At 41.1% G+C, this 24,243-nt stretch overlaps 1 protein-coding gene across 3 annotated transcripts in view; it reads left to right on the plus strand.

Annotated features, from left to right (window-relative positions):
* Window positions 1-63: 63 nt before the first annotated feature.
* POPDC1 (popeye domain cAMP effector 1) overlaps window positions 64-24,243 on the plus strand; it is a 37,589-nt gene continuing 13,409 nt past the window's right edge. The window contains exons 1-7 of one of the 3 annotated variants that reach the window (XM_082731182.1): window positions 64-250; window positions 3,844-4,080; window positions 7,632-7,756; window positions 10,811-10,998; window positions 11,734-11,842; window positions 18,244-18,411; window positions 19,333-19,474. In XM_082731182.1, the coding sequence (XP_082587308.1) occupies window positions 3,855-4,080; window positions 7,632-7,756; window positions 10,811-10,998; window positions 11,734-11,842; window positions 18,244-18,411; window positions 19,333-19,474 (958 nt within the window). In that variant the 5' untranslated portion in view covers window positions 64-250; window positions 3,844-3,854. The other 2 variants (XM_082731183.1, XM_082731184.1) reach the window with 2 other exon arrangements.

Genomic DNA, 24,243 nt, shown 5'->3' on the forward strand with positions numbered 1-24,243 from the left:
GGCGCCGGGGCGGCGGGCGCCTGCGCGCTGCGGCCCCAGCCCGGGCAGCCACCGTCGCGATGCCTATTTTAGTCAAAGCCGCTGCCGGCGCGGGGACCCGGCACGGGCCAAGGAGGCTCCGGACCCGCGATCCGGGGAGGCTTTCGCCTGGGGCGCCCGTCGAGCCGCCGCATCGCTGTCCCCGCGCCCTGCCACTGTCGCCCCAAACTTTGGCCAGCGCCTCCCGGGTTCGGTGCCAGGGACAAGCCAGGTAAGGAGCGGGAGGCGTAGCTGCCGGCGGCTCCCCCCGCGCGCCCGGCTATTTGCAGCCTCGGGCTCCCGGGGCTAAATCGGGAAGCGAAAGTTGGATCGCCGCTCCGCTGGGAGCAACTTTGTCAGCCCCGCGGCGGCTGCGGGTTCTTCGCGCCCGGGCCGCCGGAGTCCTGCCCTCTCCTCCCTCGCCGAGCCGTCGCCCTCGCGGGCTTCCCTGTTCTTGGAAGCCGCCTTCCGCCCATGTCTGGGGTCCACGGCCACAGACCCTCAGGCGTCGGCAGCTGCAGCACCGGGTCTGGCAGCGCCAGCGTCCCCGGGCGCTCCAGCCCCACTCGGGGGCTGGTTCCCGCGCTCTGCCTGGGGCAAGCCCTTGGTGGGCTCGGCATCTCTTCGTCTGGCTGGACGCCCGGGTCTCCTGGCCCCTAAACCCCTAAGGCTCCACCTTGCCCGCTGTAGGGCCGCCCGGGGCTCCTGCGGAGGCTGCGCGCAGCGCGGCGCACTGTGTGGCCTGCCCTGGGCCGGCGCTGGGATTGCCAGGAGCTGCACGGGGCTCACCGCAGACCCCTCGTGGCCCGAGTCTTCTGGTCAAGGGCAACAATAGTAGACACTGATCATCTTTTAAGGAGCGAGGTGAGCGGGCTCCCTGGGGAGAACGGATGGCTGGGGACCCCATGAACCTCGCCGCCCGCCCGCGCCCTGGTTTCTGAGGCTTTGGGAAACGTGTTGTTGGCCAGACACGTCCCAGAAATTGCTTGCTTTGAAACAAGAATAAGTGCGAAAAGACTCTTGGCAACGTCATGCCCTTTGCCATTCCGCGGAGGAGCGAAGCTTTGGGCCGATTTACAGAATGAATCAAATCTGCCAGCACGACTTTTGCTCATTGCTGCCTTTTGGTTTTTGTAGTTTGGTAAAGGGTTAATGTTAGTTTCACCGTGTAGCTATTTAATCCTTCAGACACCTATTTGGAAATAAATAGATAAACAGCACTTTACGAGACCAGGTAATTAAAAAAATTAGACTCTGAAGAAATAATAGAACGAAAATTTCTCTTGATTCAGTCAAAATGAACCTGAGCGTTAACCAGTTTTTTAGTCTAGCCTGCCTCCTTAGACTCACTGTCTGTATAAGGATAGTTCAGTGTAAACGACTTAAATCCATTGAAAGTGATCAAAGGGAGCTGAAACTGGTAAGATCCAGTCAGGATTATTGGCGATAGGTAACTGGCATTTCAAAATTGGCATGGAGATAATACACATAGATAAATAATAGAGATACAAATAAATAATAAATTATATAATAAATGTATTATACAGTGTTAGCTATTCTACAAGCTAAATGCATATAGAAAATAAAATAGATACGTATTTAAATACTTATACCCTTAATAAGGTGTGGTTCATCAAAAAATGTTGTAGGATGATCCCACCTCTTAAAGATTCCTATTGCTATTTCCCTGGTTCTTGTGTCAGTAGATTGTGGTTTTTCCCCTCATTTCTCTTAGAGCAGATGTTGGTACCTTTAGTGCCACTTGAAGAACTTTTAATAAAAAGCCTGATACTGAGTTAGAGTGGATTAGTTGGCAATACAGGTGCCATTGGGTGGAATATATATGAACTTATTATATAAATATGTATTAGAGCCTCAAGCTATTAAAACTTGAAGGGGTTTCAAAGACCACTTAGTCCCACCACCTCTATTCCCAGGAAGAAGCAGACACAAGGAGTGGAAGTCACTTTCCTTGACTTGCCAGGCTTACCCCTGGGCTTTTGGTCTAGAAACTGATTTTCTTAGTCCCAGGAATGCTGGGCACTTTCCTGCCTTTACTACTAAGGTTTGGGGAGACTGAAAGTGACTTCTAAAAATGTTTGTCGTGTCTGTGTCCCTTCCGTATGGCTTTCAACTCTAGCATTCTCTGCAGAGTGTAGGCCTTGGGTATACATAGATGGCTGTGACATTGCCTGTGCCTCATAGAGAACATAGGTTAGTTAGAAAAGCAAATAGGACACATTCTAAAACGCCATAGAAATGTAGTTAGTTTAGGTAATGTTAATGAATAAGCTGACACTGACACTAGTTTATGAGTGAGAGAGGTCCTTGAACATCATTCTCCTGCAGAAATTACAGGATTAATTCTCATTTGGTCCTTGAGAGCAAACTTTGTATAAATGGAGCTATTCAAATAATGATACCTCTCACCCCAATAGGGTTATAGTTTTATTGATTTAAAAATTTGGAAAGTAGCTGAATTTATGTAGTTTTTTTCCTTGTTGTGGAAAATCAGTATCTATGTCAACTATTTATCTTATATTTATGAAGTATTTCAGAATTATATGAAGAGAGCTTTAATTGCCTTGATCATTTCACTCATAGTTTGTAATGCAAGGATGTTTTATCATCTTAAGAGATGTAGAATTCTTTTGGATTTGTCTAATAATATCCTTTCAAAATGCCCAATCTGTACCAATTATTCTACCACCTAAAGCCTTTACTTTGATATGGTGGGGGGGGGGTAAATATAAAAGTAAGTTAATTGTGTGATCTTATTATGGAAAGACATTATTAGATTAAATTTAAATATATTTTTCCTCCCTGTTTGGAATTCTTTTTCTGAAACAGAATAATTCATATAATCTGAAAACCTATGTGGTTTTTGTCAGGGACCAATTTGTATAATTAATAATAGAAAGAGTTTTTTAAGTACCAGAGATGGAGGACAAGTAATTTAGTTAGGAAATGGTGCCACTTTGTGTTAAGGTTTAGGTAAGCATGTGCAAAATGTGGACTCTTTGAACTGTAGTTGCTACAGATTTTAATATGAAATAGTTGAACGTATATTCATTACCTCTCCTACATATAAGTAAACCACAAGTTTACTACTTTGTAATTTGTAACATTGCTACCTAGTGGAGTTTTTATGGGAACGAAAGTATAGATTTAAATTAGACAATGAAAGGAAGAGTTAATTTTATATCTCTCTGTGTATGTATAAATGATTAGTAGTGTATTTATTATGTGTATATATGATAATATAGAATGTATATGTGTATGATGCAATGATCTAATGACAGTATATAACTAGAGCCTTCTAAATATACTAAACCTTCAAGTAGTAAATATGAGAAGGTTAATTTTTTTGACATACTTAAATAATCAGTTTTTCCTGTTATTTTTTTCTGTGTTTGGATTCAGTGTCATAGTGGGAATGTGATGAAGACTTTGTAATTGCTGTGGCTTATGAACATTGGTGGTTATCTTTTAGAGTCATTAATTTCTCATTTCTCTCTCCCCCAACATGTATGTCTATATAGATATATATTAGTGAATGGTTGTATACTATGCTAAATATTTTATATATTTTATTTCATTTCATTAGAAAGTCAAATGAGGTATTACTATCATCATTTAACAGATAAAGTAGTAACACTTAATATGTGACTGATTGGAGTCAAACCTGGTTCTGATTCTTAAGCTTCAGAAAAGTCTATCTAACCAACATTTAGTTCACAGAAATCATTTTGATACAATACATATGGGGTAGAAAGAGACAGCTGCCATTTTTATGATTGTCCTTTTGTGTCTTTGATTTTACAGGGATTTTCAAGATGAATTATACCAAGTCCAGCCCATTGACAGAATCGACTGCAATAGGTTTTACACCTGAGTTAGAAAGGATCATACCCGTGCCTTCCAATGAGACCACATGCGAAAACTGGAGAGAGATACATCACCTCATTTTTCATGTAGCAAATATTTTTTTCACGATTGGGTTGGTTATTCCAACCACCCTTCACCTTCATATGATACTCCTTAGAGGAATGTTATCTATAGGTAAGTTTCCTAATCGAGACCTTTGTAACTTCTCTGGAACTGGCAATGGATGGGCTTTCTGTTGGGGGCTTCAGGGCATCTCTTGTCAGGTCTGAAGCATACCAAAAATACAGGTCTCTGAGAGCAAATTGGCAGCATGTCAATCAAGTAACTTGTAATGTAGGCCTTTACATGCCCTTATTTATTTTAGGTAAGACCGTGTGTGTTTTGTATATTGTTTAGATTTTCTAGATATCAAAAAATCCATTTGTATGTCTGAGTGTGTGATCCAAATCCTGGTTCTGCCACTTGCCAACTGTGTAACTGGGGCAGATGATTGAAACTTTCTGCTCCTCAGTTTTCCCATGTGTCAAAGGAGTGCAAAAATAATACCCCCTCTTAGGGTTGTTGTAAGAATTAAATGAGTGTGTGTGTGTGTGTGTGTGTGCACGTGTGCATGTGTACACAAACATATGTGTGGTATTTGACTTCTAATAGCTCCTGGCACATGGTAAGCCCTATCCAGTCTTAACCACTGTTGTTTTAATAGGTTTCTTATGGCCTATAATGTGACACTGGGAACAAAAGCAATTTCCCAGACACAGTAGTTCAAGGAAAACTTTTTGGAGGGCTCCAGTAATCCTGATGAAGCATGTCAAATTGATTCACATCAAAATGCTAGAACAATTGAATGAATTATTTTAGCCAGTGATTCTTGACCAATGACTCTCTATGTGATTGTTTCTTTGGTGATTTATGTATTCAGGTATATTTTTGAGCACCTATATATAAGTTCTCAGGCAAAGACTGAAGAAGGAAGGGGACCCTGGGTGACTCAGTCTGTTAAGCGTCTGCCTTCAGCTCAGGTCATGATCCCAGGGTTCAGGGATCGAGCCCTGCATTGGGCTCCTTGCTCAGCGGGGAGCCAGATTCTCCCCTGCCTGCTGTTCTCCCTCCTTGTGCTCTCTGCCCCTCCCTCCCGCTGGTTCTCTGTGTCGAATAAATAAATAAAATCTTTAAAAAAAAAAAAAAAGGACTGAAGAAGGCAGGGTCCATCTTTGAAAAGGATACTTTTGGGGGGGGGGCCTGGAGAGAAACAGATGGGCAGTCACGTGTGAGGTACTAGATGCTATGTTGTCGGTGTGCACCCAGGGCCAGGGAGAAATGGAGAGGGTGACAGGCCCAGCAGGAAGGAGGAACAAGGTCACGCTGAGGAGATGACCCTGGAGCTGGCTTTTGGAAGCTGAACAGGATTTCTCCAAGTGTGAGTGTGTACGGTATCCAGGTAAAAGGCACAGAGGAGAGGGAAATTCAGCATAATGAGGGAAGATGAAGAGTAGCTCATTATGCCTGGGATACATGAAGAATTACAAGGAATGGTCAAAGTCAAGCCTGGAAGTGAGAGACAGGCTTCCAGTTATGGAATGAATAAATTATGGGAAGAAAAGGCACAGCATAGGGAATCTAGTCAGTGATAACTATAATAGCGTTGTGTGGTGACAGATGGGAGCTGCACTTGTGGGGAGCTTAGCATAATGCAGAGAGAAGTTGAATCCGTGGGTTATACACCTGAAACTAAGGTAACATTATGTTTCAATTATACTCAAAATGAATAAATAAGTAGATAGATAGATGGATAGATAGATAGATAAAATAAGAAAGGGCTGGAAGGGAAGCGAGATGGTAGCTTATGGATTTCTGCGTTACCTCTGAGTAAGGCAGGGATTGCAGCAGGCATTACACAGTGTTGAATGAAAAACTAAGCAAAACCAAGCCACACCCTATGAAAAGGCAAAGGCTAATTATGAATTTTTTAAAGATTTTATTTATTTGAGAGAAAGAGAGAACACACACATGCACAGGAGCAGGAGCAAGGGAGGGGCATTGGCAGAGGGAGAAGCAGACTCCCCATTGAGCAGGGAGCTCAAGGAGGACCCGATCCCAGGATCCCAAGATCATGACCTGAGCCGAAGGCAGACACTTCACCGACTGAGCCACCCAGGCACTCCGCTAATTATAAATTTTAAGACACAGTTTTAGAGGTAGGATAGACCAAGGAGATCATCTAATCTGACCAAGAAGAAACCTGGAGAATTTCAATGACATCCAAAATTAAGACTGTGAGAATGTGGCCAAACCAGGACTATAATTCAGGTCCTCGTCTTCCCAGTCTGTCGAAGCATTATTTTTCCCTATCCTCTTTAATAATTTTTAAAATTCCACAAAATTTGCTATGAAATGTTATTTTAAGAACTTACAAAGTTTTACATTTTGGTCTACTCAGATGCACCAGATCATTCTGATGAAATAAAAATTGCAAATGGATAAGTTTTTAATGTGGGAGGTTAGCTTTTATGTGCATATATAGTTGATATATTTGTATCATATTGATCATTTATTATAAGTTAAAAATATATATGGACTCTCCCACCATAAATGGATCAAAGGAAACTGGGACTTTTCCTAAAGTGACAGAATTGATTAAAGAAAAAAAAAAAGGCAAGAAGTTTTCCAGAGGTGAATGGAAAATCATCAAATGAAAAATTCAAATGGGTAGAAAATCTTGGTAAAATATGCAGGCTCACCAATGATCATGGAAATGCAAAACAAAATAAAACCTCAGTATCAAATTAAGAGCTTTCAAATTTTGTAATATTAAGAACTTGATAGTGGCATTCCCAACTAGTAGGATTACAAATATCTATATACCTTTGGGAAAAAATTCTTCAGTCTCATCAAAAGCTATAAAATTCATTTCCTTGACTTACTGTCAGGTAATCCACCCTAAAGAAATAGTCAGAAAAACATTAATTCTTAATGTATAAAGGTGTTTTGGTGATGTATCAAAAATTATACGCAAAAAATCTCATCTGTTTACCAGTTGGAAAATGGTTAGATAAATTAGGGTTTAATCAGTTACAGTCATTAAAAACTATGTATATGAAGAGTTTTAACAAAATAGGGAGATTACCACAATAAGTAAAAAAAGTAAGAAATTTTGTATACTGTAGGTTTGCCATCAGGTAAAAATGCATCAAGACTGTAAGGAAGTATTAGGTATCAACAGTAGTAGAATTGTGGGGATTTTTTCTCCTATAAAATATATTTTCTACATAAATTTTCTGCAACAAAACATGTTTTTCTTTTGTAGTAATAAGACAAAAAAAACAAAATGGAACTTAAAGTAATGCTTGGCTTAGGTGTTTCTTTTTTTTTTTTTTTAAGAGCGAGAAAGAGAATGCAGACGTGTGTGTATGCACAAGCAGGATGAGGGGCAGAGGGAGAGGAAGAGAGAGAAAGATGGGCTTCCAAGCAAGGCCTGGCCCAGTGTGGATGGGAGGTGGGGGAAAGTGCAGAGGTGGGAGGGTACGGGGGTGGCTTTATCTCAGGACGGTGAGATCATGACTTGAGCCAAAATCATACTTAACTGACTGAGCCACCCAGGTGCCCGTGGCTTAAGTATTTCTAAAATGTGTGTTTTTTTTTTTTAATATGCAGAGGATATCAAATGTATTAAGCTTCATCCTGATGCTATTGAAGACATCTAACACATTGACTTTGTTACTCAACAGGATGTACCCTTTATATTGTCTGGGCCACTCTCTACCGATGTGCCTTGGATATCATGATCTGGAACTCCGTATTCCTGGGTGTCAACATTTTGCATCTGTCATATCTTTTGTACAAGAAAAGACCGGTAATTACTAAAATTAATGTGGAGGAGATTTTAAAGGAAGAGATTTTTAAAGCCAAAAAGCTTTTAAAGTGCTTTGTTAGACTTGAAAATGAACATGAACATTTAACATCTTTAATCCCCTTAGTATCATTTCTTCGATTTGTTCGTATATGTCTGAAAGGGAAATATTTGAATCCCATGAACTTTGTTCTACAAATGAGTCTTTTTAAAAAGATGCATGTATTTATTTTAGAGAGAGAGCAGGCGGGAGGGGCAGAGGGAGAGGGAGAGAGTCTCATGCAGACTCCGCACTCAGCAGAGGTCCCACACAGGGCTTCACCCCGCAATCCCAAGGTCATGACCTGAGCCAAATCCAAGGGTCGGGTACTCAACCAACTCTGCTACCCAGACACTCCTACAAAAGAGTTTTTTTTAATTTTTTACATCATTAAGGCAATTTACACATGAGAGAACATTTTTTGTCATATAACTCATTATTTCTTTTGTCTATTGATTTTTAAATGTCACTTAGAAATATCTTTGCCCAGCTGTAAAATTAATTACTCATGGGCAACTTCCTTGAACATACTAATGATTTACAAATAGTTCCTGCTATTTTGTAAATGTAATGACTTTATTTTTTTCATTACATTATGCCCAAAATATTCATTTAAGAAAATCATCATTTTGGGAGGGTATTGCCAAAACACTAATATTTAACTTTTTTCTCAACATCCTGTTGTGTTTCCTTGGTCATTCCAAGAACCAAAAGATGTAAATAGGATACGAAAGCAGTGTGGCTTCTAGAAACCACTCCCTGTTTACTAATGTTCAAAGTACACACTAATGGTTCAAAGTACACACAATTATTAAGTAAGGTAAAAGATACAGCTCTTGTCCTCATGTTCAGTGCCAGACAGGTGCACAGAAAACAAGACATTTCACAGGAAATGATCGCTTGAATGATATAGATGATACAAGTAATGGGCATTCTACTAAAGTGTAACCTCAAACATTGCAACCCAGCCCATTTTGCTTACTATATGAGTTCTCTCTAGGTTCCCCTGTGTCATAAACAACTTGAAAGTCTCAGTGACAGGTCCTTTCTCTCACCCACCTTATACGTGGACTCTAGCAATTGTGTGTCGGCTGTGATTCTGGGCTGTGTCTTCATTCCAGGGTCTCTGCTGAAGCAGCAGCTTCTGTTGAGACATGTGTTCTCATGGCAGAGAAAAAAAGTACAAGAGAACAACAGAGAAAGACCTGGCATCTCTTAAAAGCAGCTGTGGAGATTTTGAATGTTAACCACAACATAGACCTTTCCAATCTTAGCATTTCCTTAAAATAACACGGAACCATTTTGTCTTTATAACAATTTTGTTTCACAGAAAGAAATTTCGTGAACTTTTCAATGTTATCGCAAAACATTAGCACATAAAATAGGGATCAACTTGGGAGAGATCTATGAAAATACATGCATTAAGCATTTTGCCTATTCTAAGTATTGTTTAAGTCTCTTAAAACTTCTCCACAGAAGGAACATAACATCAGTTTTATTCACACTCCATTGGCTAAAGCAAACAAAATGGGCAAGAGTGATAGTGTGGGAATGGGCTGGGGTCAGGGAATGGATAATCCTTTCACCAGGGATGGGAGAAGCAATTACTTGGAAATAACAGTATCATCTACCAACTTAAGGTTGTTTTTCAAATTCCTGTCAGCCATGATTGTCACATAACAAGTGCTCAGAAAAACACGTGATGAGTGATAGCTTTCACAAGAAGAATTAAGAAGGCTTCATGAAGGAATTGGGACTTGAGCTAAGACTTGCAGAATGAGCAGATTATGAATTTGAGTTTTAGATTCAGTTCCTGTGTTTATTACTAGGCCACATAGGCTAGTGTGTATCTCGAAAGTAGGACATATTTGTGAGTAAACTATCTTAAATCCTCATTACTAGAACTCTGAGGTAGAGGAGGTAGATGGTAGTGATAATGAGGATTATAATTTCTATCAGAACTTGCTGGAGCCCCAAGCTCTGATCATAGGTTTAGACGTTGCTGATGTGGTGATGGCAGTAGCATCAGGTAAAAACACTCACACAGTATCTGTGTTTTTGTTTCTTCTTGTATTATAAGCCTACTTTCTTGAAAAGTATCAGTGCCGGTTCTTTGTTAAAATGAACATGGCAAGAGCATCGCAAAGGCTGTAGAGACATCTGAGTGGCCATCATGATGTGGATCTATAAACTTTAGAGTGTGGCTGTCGTGGATTTCATGGGGACAGATGATCTTTTGAGCCCCAAAGTTCATTCACATGCTCTCCAGTTTTCCCAGACTAATGCTGGGCCCCAGTATGGCGTGTGACCTGGGTCTTATCTAACAGCAGAGGTGATTCAGCGATTTTGCTTTTCCCTTCCTCCAACAGCCAGACTTAATTCGGCGGGCTCTTGTTCTACAGAGTACTTTACTTTAAGAAGAAATTGCTACACCAAAACCTTTTACTCTCTTTGCTTGGCTTCAGAATAAATAAATCAGAAGCAATGATCGCAGCTGTGGATGTTTGTTTTCCTACTGTGATGCATTAAACAATTCTTAGAATAGGCAAAATGCTTAATGCATGTATTTTCATAGATCTCTCCCAAGTTGATCCCTATTTTGTGTGCTAATGTTTTGCGATAACATTGAAAAGTTCACGAAATTTCTTTCTGTGAAACAAAATTGTTATAAAGACAAAATGGTTCCGTGTTATTTTAAGGAAATGCTAAGATTGGAAAGGTCTATGTTGTGGTTAACATTCAAAACCTCCACAGCTGCTCTGCAGTGCATGGGAAGAGATGTGATCAATAGTGCAAATCTTTTCCATATGCTCTTGGAGTTAACTGCAAAAGTGCCCTTTGAGCATCTAAGCTTATGCCATCGCTTCCTGTCTGTGTATGAGTCCATTGAATGAAATGCAGAAGGGCCATGGTGCGCGTTGCAGATCTGTTTCTTCTCAAGCCTGTATTGAGACGGCAGAAGCCAGTGCTCCGCTGTGGCTGTGTTATGGCAGCATCTGGTCATTGCTGCATTTCAGGTAAAGATTGAGAAGGAGCTCAGTGGCATCTACCGCCGACTGTTTGAACCACTCCGTGTGCCTCCAGATCTGTTCAGAAGATTAACCGGCCAGTTTTGTATGATCCAAACCTTAAAAAAGGGCCAGACGTATGCTGCAGAGGATAAAACCTCAGTTGATGACCGTCTGAGTATCCTTCTGAAGGGGAAGTAAGTGTGCTCTGGAAATTGAAATTCCCAGTTCGCCTGGGGTCTTCTCATGTCCCCCAGAGGAGGGAATGACTGGAAGGGAACCATGCAGATCTTCAGGTCACAGAGTTTGTTGGTGGTGAAATCCCATTTTACGACTGCATTTTAGAATAGTACAGAGCAACAGGTTAGAGTTACATAGAATTGACCGCGTGGAATCTTGTGGATGTTAGGATTTCCACCTGTGAACATTTTGAATCTTTACTGACCGTTTTTTCTTTTTTCCCTTTAAGTTAATGAGTCAACATTGAAGTAGGTTTAAGTTAGGCATTAAACTTCCAAGCATGTGCTTGTTTCCCAAGTGATTTGTTTATTTTTTGAATATCACAAAAATACAACTTCTAGGAACATCAGCCTTGTGGGGAGAGAGTCACTATATACTGTTTTGGCATAATTATTAATATCAACCCTTTCCTTCTCAAAAGTATCTGATTTTGAGTAATAAATTTATGGTTACTCTAGCTATATGGGTAATGACATCCATGGGAAGGCAAATGTCTTCTCAGTAGTGGAACCTGTCTTTTATTTTTTTCTTGTTGATGAAATTTATATTGAAGTAAATATTTATGCTTAGAATTATGTTTGTCTCTATGGAGTCTTTAAAACTTCAGTACAAAATGTCAACACGTAATATTAAAGACCAGAATGTTATTTGTGAAATATTATGTGTTTATTAATATTAATTTCTGTTATCAGAATGAAGGTTTCCTATCGAGGACATTTTCTGCATAACATTTACCCCTGTGCCTTTATAGATTCTCCTGAATTTAGATCAACTCAGATGCACAAAGGTGAAAAATTCCAGGTATGTTTTGTCATGATTTTCAGAAGATTGGAACTAGTTCTTGTCTCATTTGAAATCCAAAAGATACTGATAGAAAAGTGATCTATTGAAAAAAAAGATTACCATATGGTACATATACATATAGCATGACCCCATTTTCATAAAACTTAAAAAAAATAGTATCGCTACGTGCATAAAAAGAGGTCTAGAAAGATATAAACTACTTTGACTGTAGTGTTCACACTGTTATTTCTGGATTGTGAGTTTGGCTACTTTTTTATTTTCTTCCTTTTGGTCTATTGGAATTTTTATAATTTTTTTGTAGAAAACATCTAGTGCTTTGATTATGGGAAGAAAGGAAAATGCCAGTTGTAGATATTCAGTTGTTCCTAAAACATGTGATTGGTTACTTTTACTGGGGAAAAAAAAATAGAAGCCGGCTTTGCCCTAGAGATCATCTTTAATTAATCCTTCTGAAAAAACTAATGACTTTGCTCTTTTATATTTAATGACTACCTTAAGGACAAAAGATGAAGTTCTTCGTGGTTAAAAATTACTCCATTATGTGGCATTTTGTTTTTATTCTGTAAGCATCCAGCCCTCCTATTTTGTTCCCCACTTACCTGATAGGAGAGTAACCAAGAAACTGGGGGAGAGTTCCCTTCGGTCTCAGCCTCCAGGGAAACAGCAATAAGGAAATATCCTGAGAAGATCCTGAGCAGGAGTGTAAATGTGTGTAAGTAGGAAACGGAATAGAAAGGAGGTTATCACCGCAGGGAGGGAATGTCAGGGTTTCTTGATGACACATCTTATTTCTTACCTCAATTTGGGCGACATACACTTTGGGAGGCCACATGGAGATAAAAGGGAAAACTGACAGACATACGGTTGAGTTTAATCGAGCTTATATGGTTGAGGCCCTGCCCCACTCCTCTGCCACCTGAGTAACAGGTCTGAATAATTGCACGACCTGCGCAAGTTACATGTATTTACTACAAGGTCTCATGCAAGTTCATTGACGGAGTGTAGCACTGTTCCCAAGCTGGCTGAGCTTGAGGTATAGAAGTGGAAAGTTCGTGCTATATCATGGCTTCTCGAAGTTACACTCTCACCTTGTGGTTGAGAGGGTCATCCGTGCACTGAGACCTATGTTCTTACTGTGTCTTTCATCACCACCATCTACAAACGAGTACAAGGCCCCTCTTCCTCTTTCCTTTCACCTGCCCTCCTTACAATTTCTTCTTCCAAAGCCCATTTATCTTTTGCATCCATTTCTCTGTGTAGAAGAGCATGGAACATTACACAATAACTCAGTCTCTGTATAACCCTGAAGAGACTGGAATTTGGAGGGGGTAGTGAAAACAGACCCCTCTTTGTTTCTAGAAGCAGTGCTGCCTGAGAGGTCAGGCATATGAACACGTGCTGTCTTCTCCATTGGACATCAAATTATAGTTTAATTAAATTAACAAAAAGGAGGGGCGCCTGGGTGGCTCAGTGGGTTAAGCCGCTGCCTTCGGCTCAGGTCATGATCTCAGGGTCCTGGGATCGAGTCCCGCATCGGGCTCTCTGCTCAGCAGGGAGCCTGCTTCCTTCTCTCTCTCTCTCTCTCTGCCTGCCTATCAGTGTACTTGTAATTTCTCTCTGTCAAATGAATAAATAGAATCTTTAAAAAAAAAAATTAACAAAAAGGAAAGCCTACCACGAGCTGGTTTCTTCTTGGGGACTAGGGATTGGGATTTGGTAGTTGAGAACTATTCTTGATAATTGCTGTGGAGATCCCAAAATCTTGACCAAGATCGAGGTATTGTAGCTAGGAAAGGATATTTATTCAGCCTTTCCAACACCAGCCATCTTTTGTTTGCACAGAGGTGGTGTGGCATCTTCTGATTGGCCAGTGGATAAATACCGCTTTAGCATCACGGAACCTGTGTCCTGCACAGTTGAAACAGGCTCCCTCCAAGCAAACCCTTGGGAGAGCTTGTGTTTTGATTGTTTACAAAATGTTCCCATTGGCAGATACTCAGGAGTAAAAATAGCTGTTGCACATCTGGGTAGAAGTATGCAGTACCTCTTTCTGAAGCAAGCTCCACAGTGAAACACGGAGCCTGCTCTGACGTCACCACCTGTGCCCGTAGCAGGGGACATTTGACAGTGTCAGTGCCCACTCTCCTCCACGTACATGCTTGTACCTGCTACTTCGCTTTTCTTTAATTCTGAACAACTCAAAATATTCTGAAAAGGAGCTCCTACCTTTGAATTTTTATTTCTTTAAATTCCTCTTTGGTAAGGGTACTAATGAATTAAGAAATAGGGTGGAAAGAGAAAAGAAAGGCAAGTGGGCTCAGTGACTGCCTCTCAAGCTTGCGCAGCAGATGTTGTCTGGGTGCACGTACGACCGTTACGAGAGGCACAGGGACAGAGCTGAGAAACAGATTCAGAGCCGGAACTCACAGGTGCCGTTTTGGTCCTTACCCACCAAAGTTGCTGCTTAGAACTCTTGAGAGCCTCTTGGGTATTTTTATTACAAAAGGCAGAAGTAGTCTCTTGTGTTTGGTTTCTTCTTTGTGCAGCTGTTTTATGTCAAGTGAGCTTTGCCCTTTTCACATTTATCTTTTATATTCTGTCTCCCACTGTTGCTTTCCCCTGGTCAGTTGCATATGCTGTGCTAAGAAGCCTGAAAACCAAAGCTTTATTGGTTTTAGGGGAAGAAGAACGTCTTAGAGACCCCAGCCCTCACGAAATCAATGAACACTAAATTTTCACCTGTATTTATAAGATTTCATTTATTTATTTGACAGAGAGAAAGATCACAAATAGGCAGAGAGGCAGGCAGAGAGAGAGAGGAAGGGAAGCAGGCTCCCTGCTGAGCAGAGAGCCCGATGCGGGGCTCGATCCCAGGACCCTGAGATCATGACCTGAGCCGAAAGCAGAGGCTTTAACCCACTGAGCCACCCAGGCACCCAAATTTTCACCTGTATTTAAGCCGGACTTTATCTTAGTGTTAAGTAAATCTTTTGGCTAAGCTGTGAAGCCTGTTGATCTACCAGCTTTGACCCTGCTATATTCTAGTGCTTAGGAGAACTCTAAGCATTGGTTGAACAGATGAGTCCTAGGACCTTTTCAAGTTCCTGATGTGCGAAATGTTATAAAATACGTGAAGAAAAATAACAAATTCTCCCCTGAAGACTGTGAAGCAGTCATACTCTTGAACAGCTGTTTCCAATCCTGACACATGTGGCAATTCCCCGAGACACCCTTGTTCCTGTGTAATGTCTTCCCGTTCTGTGAGGGTGTAGAATCTAAAGGGAGGGACAGGCCTAATGCCTTGATGTAATCAAGTCAAACCTGAGGCAAACACTTCGTCCCTTCCTCTCCCTGAAAGAAATCCTTTTGTATCTCCCATTGCCATGCTTGCGTTTATGTCCTCAATAAAATCCTTCCCCAGAACGGAAGCATGGTACTCCTGAGGTACCCAAATGACTTGACGAGTGAATTTATTTTACAGAAGCTTTAAAAATTCTTATATTGCTTTATAGAAATTCCTCATTAAAATATGTTTTACTTGGCTGTTGTGACAGGAAGTCATTAAACACAAATATCTACTTGGCAGAAATGAAGCATTAGCCATCGTGTAAAATGACCTCCATCAATATGCTAATAGCCACGTACTTCCCATCAAATGCCTGCACTAAGGGACTTACAAGATACTCACACAAACTGTAGGTATAGCTTATTATTTGAATCCTATTGCTAAATCTAAATTTAATAATAATTTGCACAGGTTTAAAGTATTTTTCAACCATCAACAAGATATGTATTTGCTAAGCAAACAATAGTATTAGAAGTATCTTTGCCTCTGAGGAAACTTGAGGTTGTTGGAATAGTTGAAAAGAAGTCAAATGCACTGTATGTCACCTAGGTACGATTCCTTTTTCTTTTCCTGGATGACTTCCAGCTCCTCTAACTTCTTACTGCATTACACCTTTCTTGTCCACGGATGACCTCTTTGGCAAACGAGGAACCTCCAACTCCTAACCCTTTCTTCAGTGCTTGGGTACAGGGCTGTGCTATAGTGAGTCCCAGTGCTCACCTTTCTTGAATTACTCCTGTGGAATATTATTCAGTGGCCTCATGTTTATTTACCCATCTCTTAGTGTTTCTGGGAACTCCTCAGTACTGGCTCGAGCTTATACTTCTCTTCTTAAGAAAATTTTTTACGGGGGTGAGGGAGTCAGATGTCTTTACTTACTACCATCTTCCTCCACTAGAATGTAGGCTTCATGACATTGTGTTCAGCTGTTCTTTGTATGAAGAACTCTTAATGGAATCTGAGCCGACCTGGTGGTCACTTAGTCAAATTACTTTCAGTGTGATCCTGTTGCTGAATATTGGACACATTAGGTAGGGTTTGGCCTAGTGGGAAAAGATGTCTGGGCGCGAAGTCAGAAGTACTCAATTCCACCACTAGTCAACATGTGTTCATGAATACGTTTTTTGGTTCTTGTCATTTGGCATCTGAAATATGAGGAAGACTACTACTTGCCTTATCTGAAAGGCAATTTGGAGGCACTTACTACAGATGTTAAAAAACCTAAATGTTTAAAAGTGCAATAAATGTATAAACTCAGTGGCAGTATGGGTGTCATTCCCTGACGTGTCTCTACCCTTGCTCCTGTTCTATATTTTTCGAAACAATTATTGTGTTTTGACATAATTGTCAATTACGACACCACCGAGGGTATCAGCTTCCTTCACTAGAGTGTGAGCTTCCCAGGGCAAGGCTCTTGTCCTCCTTGTTCACACTGTAATGTCCGTGCCTTTAACAGCGTCTAGTATAAAGTAAGTGCATGACGTGTGTTGAAAGAATGAGTAGAATTTAGTTTTTTATGTTGTCACAGAGCTGATGATGCATTTCTTGAATCCAAATGTGCCTGGTTTTGGAGATTCCTGCCATTAATATAATCAATAAGTACAAATTTCTCCCCCAGGAGTATTGACCCACTTTTTAAAGTAGCCAAACCCTGTAAGTTGCTAAAGGTCAATTTTCGGCTATTGATGTTAGTTGCAAAGCTGGGTTTTCCATTTTCTCTTTTCGTAGACATAAATACCCCTTCATCCTCAAAACTATGTTTAATTTTGTGACAAACCAAGGGGAAATGGTGCCTTTGGAAACATGTGCTCTGAGGCTCAGATAACAATTTCACGTGAATTAAAAAAACCCTTTATGAATTTACCTGGACTGGGATTGGGTTTAACTCTGAGGATATAAACATGGATTTTTGCCTTCAACAGTACTTGTGTTCAGTTGTTACTTCCTTCGTATAACAAATGTACACTGAGAACCACTCTGTGTTGGGAGCTGGGCATTCAGACATGAACTTGCACAGCCCCTCCTCTCAAGAGTGCCTGGTGGAGACAGATGTGTCCCCAGATGAGTGTGGGTTCTGTGATTTCGGTGCCACATGGAGTTCAGCGGAAGAGTACTCCTTGAGGACAGGGTACCCGTGTGCGAGGAAGGACTTCCTGACGCGGAGCTGTGAGGGCATAACCCCTCACTCTGGAGAAAGAAGTTATTTGAAAAATCTCGAGCTCTGTGCGGTACAATTACAGGATTTTCCACTTTGCTGTGGAACAATGTTCTAGGAAAAGATATAGTCTCCCAATCCTGAGCTCCCAATATAGTCTCCCAATCCTGGGGGATCTCTGTGTGAGTCCCCAGTACCCTGGGGCTAGCCCTGAAAGGTCACACTCAAGAAATACCTGTGACTAAAGGACCCAGAGGAGGACCCTCACTAGCCACATTCCTCAGCTAACAGCCTGGATTCTAAAACCAGTTCACAGGAGTTAGTTTTCTGCTTCACCAGGGTGTGTTTGCAAGGTTGGCAAGGCAGAAGGTCTTTCATCTATAACTTGCCTCAGGGATCTTACCTTAGTACTGTTGCCTGAAGTCATATTCTTAAACCTCTGTTGTAATCATCTGGATGTAAGGAAATATTTAACCATAAATTCTATGTCTAACTGGAACATTGGTCTAGTACAGACTATTAGTTTTTTATGGAGTCATAGAGCTGATGATATGTTTCTTGAATCTAAACGTGTCTGGTTTTGGAGATTCCTGCCCTTAATATAATAAATAAGTACAAACTTTACTCCAGACCTCACACCAGACCTCACGAAACAGAACAACAACAAAACTTGGAGAATTTGCTTTTGGTTTGTAGATTTCTTGATTTTAACCTGAATTTAAATATGATTTTATAATAGCTATAGAAGTTTGCATGTCTAGATCTTGCTTTAACTTAACTAATATGAAAAATAATTGCTTTAATAATATTCACTAAATTATTCTTCCTTTCTCCAAAATTATTGTACTCATCATTCATAAACATACTTTTTCCTTCCTATGTCTGTTTCTCGGACAGGTCACCATCATTGCAGATGATAACTGCAGATTTTTATGCTGGTCAAGAGAAAGATTAACTTATTTTCTGGAATCAGAACCATTTCTATATGAAATATTTAGGTATCTTATAGGAAAAGACATTACAAATAAGCTCTACTCATTGAACGATCCCACCTTAAATGATAAAGTAAGTGGGTTTTTTTTAATGAGTGTGTTTATTTTGTTAAATAATGATGTATAGTGAAACGTACCTCACTTTATGCAATACCTATTTTTCTGAATTTTCATTCATTCATCATGTTTTAAGTAAAGCGGGGATGCTTATAATATAGAGACCCTTTGAGGGAGTTGTTTCTCAAGAGGATGGACATATTTTGTAATTATTATATTTGCCATCACCTGGTGAGGTGTCGCTAAATGTCAGGGACCTCCGTTTGTGGTGATGTGCTGCTGGTCTCTCATGAAGAGTCTTTTAATCAGTCTAAGGAAGACAGTACGTGAGTTGGAGGTAGGGACGGGGTGGGGGGGTAGGGGCGACCAGGAGGGCAGCGTAGCTGGGAGGCTGCTGACTGGTCACTGCAGTGAGCAGGAACTTGGCATTTTAACACTGGTGTCCTCCAGTTTGGGACATCCTCATGGTCAAGCCCCCTCCCAGAAAGCCCATAAGTGACTAGTCAGGGAGGGGAAGGAGCCTGTGGCAGTGCAGTTAGGAATTTCAGAGCTGTAGGCATCTTCTCCAGGTTGCAATGTGATCTTCATTTCCCCACGTCTGCTTAGAAGGAAATTATAATGATGATAGAAGAGAAATTGCAGAACATGGTTTCTGTGCACATGGGCGTGTGCTCTCTTTAAGTTCTCTTGCCTAGGACCTTTATCAAATCAAGGTGGTGCTTATTACTTTTAGATTAATAAATAAGCCACTGAGTATATTACATTTTTGTAACGTATGTGTTGTTATAGCTTATAATAAAAGTTATAGCTAACATTTATTGGCCACTTACTATGTACCTGGTAGTTCTTTATTTCAAGGAAAAAATAAATGCTGTTTACAGGGTATACATGACCTAAGTCCCAAAGATCTCAGAAATCTTAAACCTTTGCTTTGTAGAAGGCCAAAAAGCTGGAACACCAGCTCAGCCTGTGCACGCAGATCTCCATGCTGGAAATGAGGAACAGCATCGCCAGCTCCAGTGACAGCGATGATGGCTTACACCAGTTTCTTCGGGGCACTACCAGCATGTCCTCTCTCCGTAAGTTATCCCGAACAGAGAATCTTCCAGGATTCCGCTGGATGTCATTGGAAATAAACAAATGACAACCGTGATTGGAAAAATAGCTTTGCAAGTAACAGTTGGGTGACCTGAAGGTATCAACAAAAATAATAATTTTTTTCTTGCTTTTCCTTTTCCATGTTGCACCTCAGCTTAAATCTAACACGAGAGCTCTTATTGCTTAGTCCAAATTTCAGAACTTGGTGGTTTGTTTTGCCATGGACTCTCCTTCAATACTGGTTCCCTGGGATAACGTGAGAGAGTCCGTAGTGTTTGCTGGATACTCGGGTTTGTTGTTTCCATGATTTTTGTTCAAGTGAAAACCTAGACCCCGCAATGTGTATAAATAAATAAATAAGTAACACAAAATAACCCCTTTTATTGGTGAAGATTTTGTTGGCAAAATCAAACAGATTGATAGCACACTGTGGTAGTAAAGCAGCCAAGAAGCAGGAATTCTTGACTGTTGCTGTCTGGAGAGGATAGGGGTACAACCTCTATGGAAATAGGACATGTCTATTAAAATTTAATGTGCACAGGTTTTGACGCAAAATTTCACCACTAGAGTGTTACCCTATGAATATGCACAATGGCGAATAATACCACATTAAGTGCTATTCATTCCAGCATTTTTCTACAATCGCAAAATTCTGGAGCAAACCAAAATATCCATCAGAAATAAAATTGATAAATGTTTGATAAAAAAGAAAATGATAGGAAACAAAGGCTGAGTGTTTTACTGCTGACTGGTTATCTCAATGTGAGCCCCAAGAGTTAACAGGGGATTGGGTGCTGGGATGTTCCTGAAGATGAAGGAGACCACCCAACACCCAACACCCCATGAGTTACCTCGTTCACACACAGCCACTGAGAGGCAGGTTTTCCAAGACTGTGCTGTAGGTTAGATCATTTTAAAACATCTTAAGTAAGGAACACTTTAAGAAACAGATGTTGAAGATTAGTAAATAATATGAGAGAAACTAAATTATTTTAAGAATTATTCCAAGAATGGAAGTCTAAGCAGAACTTTGAACAAATTCATTTGAATTAACAAAAAGATGAATTCTTCCATTGTATAAAACAAAAAACTATTAATGTTTCTAATTGTGTGTTAGTCCAAAGTAACTTTTAAGGAAATCCAGATACACATTCAACAATACTAAATGCTTATGTAAATGATCTTGTATCTTTGGATGCTGTAGACAAATTGGATTATGGATGTTAAGAATCACATAGCGTCGAGGGGTTGGAATTGGCAAAGCCATCGAATCGGCATAAACTTCCAAAGCAAAGTCTAGGCAGAGCAATGTGTTGTGGACCCAAAGGAGAGTCACATCATTTCACATTTCACAAATGAGAAATGGGAGATGGTTGTATCTTATTCTAATGTAACTTTTGAAAGTACTGACTGAGGCTGACCAAACTCTGATAGCATATCAAATGCATTATCTGCTCTGTTGAAACAGTTTGGTGGTTAATAATCATTTTCAGGTGGATAATTGCATGTATCTTAATTGCATATATAGTGATTACTATACTAAGAAAGGTCAGCAGAAAGGGAATTTTTTTTTTAAGATTATTGTTTATTTATTTGACAGAGAGAGAGAGAGATTGTGCACAAGCAGGGTAAACAGCAGAGGGAGAGAGAGACGCAGGCCCTCCGCTCAGGAGGAACACCACTGTGTGGCTTGATCCCAGAACCCTGGGATCACGACCCAAGCAGAAGGCTGACACTTAACCAACTTAGCCATCCAGGCGCCCCAAGTTGTTATTTTTGTTGTTGTTGTTGTTGTTGTTATTGTGTTGTATTTTATTGTATAAGCTAAATCTTTTGGGAGTAAGATAACATGTTAGAAAAAATTTAACTGGAGTATGTTGTTTAAACAGAATAAAAACACATGTTCACGATTCACACTTGTACTGTTTGTGGCACCAGAAACCTATATTACCAGGTGGCTTGATCACCCGTGTGGTGTTCAAATCTTGCACTAATGATTATTAGTTGTGGAACTGGTACGTGTGGGTTTGAGTGTGGTGTGTGTGAATTACGCAACAAAGTCCTGCTCATCCCTACTTCCCTTTGACTAATCCCTGTTCTGAGTTTCTTGCCTTCACTTCTTGCAGTTTAATGGAAGACATTGGTCCTTGAGCACCGCACTGACACTAACTATGAATTCTTTCATTCATCCTCGCCTCTGATTTGTCAAAAACCAGTTAGTTCTGGTTTCTCTTTCTTAGGTTTTAGCTCAGAACTCCTGAAGTCTGGGTTTCTTGTTTGTGTTTTGTCTGCCAGACCCATCAATATGCTATCGACTTTCCCATATTACAGATGACATTTTTTTAAAGATTTTATTTATTTATTTGACAGACAGAGATCACAAGTAGGCAGAGAGGCAGGCAGAAAGAGAGGGGAAGCAGGCTCCCTGCTGAGCAGAGAGCCCGATGCAGGGGCTCCATCCCAGGACCTTGAGATCATGAGCTGAGCCGAAGGCAGAGGCTTTAACCCACTAAGCCACCCAGGGGCCCCACAGATGACATTTCTTATAAAACAGAGAATACAGAACCAATCTCATATGACTTCGGCTTACCACTTTTGGAGCACGTGGGAAGTCTTAGTAAATGTGAGTTTCCTCAAACAAGTGAGCTTTATTCTGAGAATCTGATGGGCACAGGGGGCAACTACGGCCGCTCCTCTCAGCAGCAGAGGCAGCTTCACGAATGCTAAGGAGAGACGGGAACAAACATTTGTGGATGGTGGTAGCTATTGTTTTTTTAGCATCTCTGGACATAATCACATGCAGTCCTCTAACCCCACATGGCAAGGTATAGTGGGTTTTTGCTAGATGACACAGCCCTAACAGCCTCCCAGATCTCTGGCTGGGAGGAAGGGGCTGCTTTCTGGCGCAAGTGCACCCGGGTGCTACTCCAGGCCCATGTCCTCCTGAGACTCGGATGCAAAGAGCAGCCACTGTTTGGATGACCGCCCTCCACGCAGGGGAAGGCAGTGACGGCGGAATCACGTGATGGCTCTGAACGCTCCCACTTAGAAGTAGCACATGCAGGGCGCCTGGGTGGCTCAGTCGGTTAAGCGACTTCCTTGGGCTCAAGTTATGATCTCCGGGTCCTGGGATCGAGCCCCACATCGGGCTCTCTGCTCAGCGGGGACTATGCTTCTCCCTCTCCCTCTGCCCTTTGCCCGCCCCCACGCTCGTGCTCTCTCACTCTGTCAAATAAATGCATAAATAAAACCTTTTAAAAAAGAAGAAGTAGTGCGAGCAATCCTGCGGGGGCTGAGCAGGAAGGCCCCTGAGGCAGGAGGGAAAGCAAGCGTTTTGACAGTACCTTGGGTGTAAGTATTACTTCATTTTACACCCGAGGGAATTAGGAATCTGGATGCTTACTCACTTGTTCCATTTGCACAGGGAGAAGCTCTGAGATACAGAGCTAGGTGTCCTGTCCAAGCCATACTGCTTGACCACATTGCCTCTCTGTTTTAAAAGGAAAAGACCAAAATATGTGTGTAACACTTGACTGGCGCTTTATAGTTTACCCGTCACTTCCGCTCCCATTCCTTCATCTACACCTGACGACTCTGCAGCAAGACACAGTCACTATTAGTATACCTACGCCTTTCCTGAAGGGGCCACCTGTCCTCAGTGAGAAGGCTGTGCTTACCCCCAAATCACTTCTTTCTCCTGCAACCTACCTCACTGGAGAAACCTACCACCCCCGCACCCCACCAAATTCCTCCATTATGACCAAGTAGTGCTGCAGATCGGTTTTCACAGACCCGTTGATTCCCATTTTGATGAAAATTTTTGCTTTCTTCATTGTATGCGGGGTTCACCATAGGAACATTTAAATTATCCAGTAATGTCCTCCAGTTGTTTATTGTTGGTTTAGCTTTCACTTAGCCTCGTCTGTCTTTCAGAATTACAAGCAGTGCTGCTCTATAAAAATTACATGTATTTTGTATATTTATTGTATATGGTATATTGTAATAGTATATGTATATTTGATCAGCATGGACCCATTCCATTTGGTTGAAAGTCTCTGAATCTCTGGGCTTCCCCTCCATCTCTCTCTCTCTCTCTGTTTTTGCATTTTTGTTGTGTCTTGTCTTGTTTGTCCAACAGAATCTTGATTCTTAAATATAATTGTGAATATGAATCACTTAGAGACTTTATTATAGATTCTGATGCAGAAGACTAGAATAGGGCCTGGCAACCCCCTGTTTAACCAGTGCCCCAGGGGTGCTGACGTGGCTGTCCCCTGAACCACTGTCTGAGCAGTGAGGAGTAAGTGTCCTCCCTATAGTCTGGAATTTTGCTGAGTGCAGCCCCATGATGGTTTCTTGTATTTTCCATTCACTGGTAGGTAGATCTCTGGGCCTGTGTAGATTCTGGTGAAAGCATGAAAAACAATGGGTGCTGATCCCACTTTTTTACATTGCACTCTATTTTTACGTCTATCAGATAACCCTAAATCCAGAGCAAGATCTCTACTCTTTGCCATGCAGACTGTGTATTCCACATCAAATTATCATTTAAAGACAAGAAAGTAATGAGATAGTCTGAGAAAAATTGCTTCCTTCCCATTTACTCAGTGGCCCGTAATCCACTCAGCTCCCTTTCAGTTTCCCGTGGTTTCACTTACTCGTTTCGTGTTTGGGAAGCGTGCTGGTGAGGCAGAAGGACCAGAAAGGACGAGCAGGGCAGGGCATGTGGGAAGGAGTGTGTGTCCTCACG

Source organism: Mustela nivalis, assembly GCF_964662115.1.
Source record: "Mustela nivalis genome assembly, chromosome: 5".
Taxonomy (NCBI): Eukaryota; Metazoa; Chordata; class Mammalia; order Carnivora; family Mustelidae; genus Mustela; species Mustela nivalis.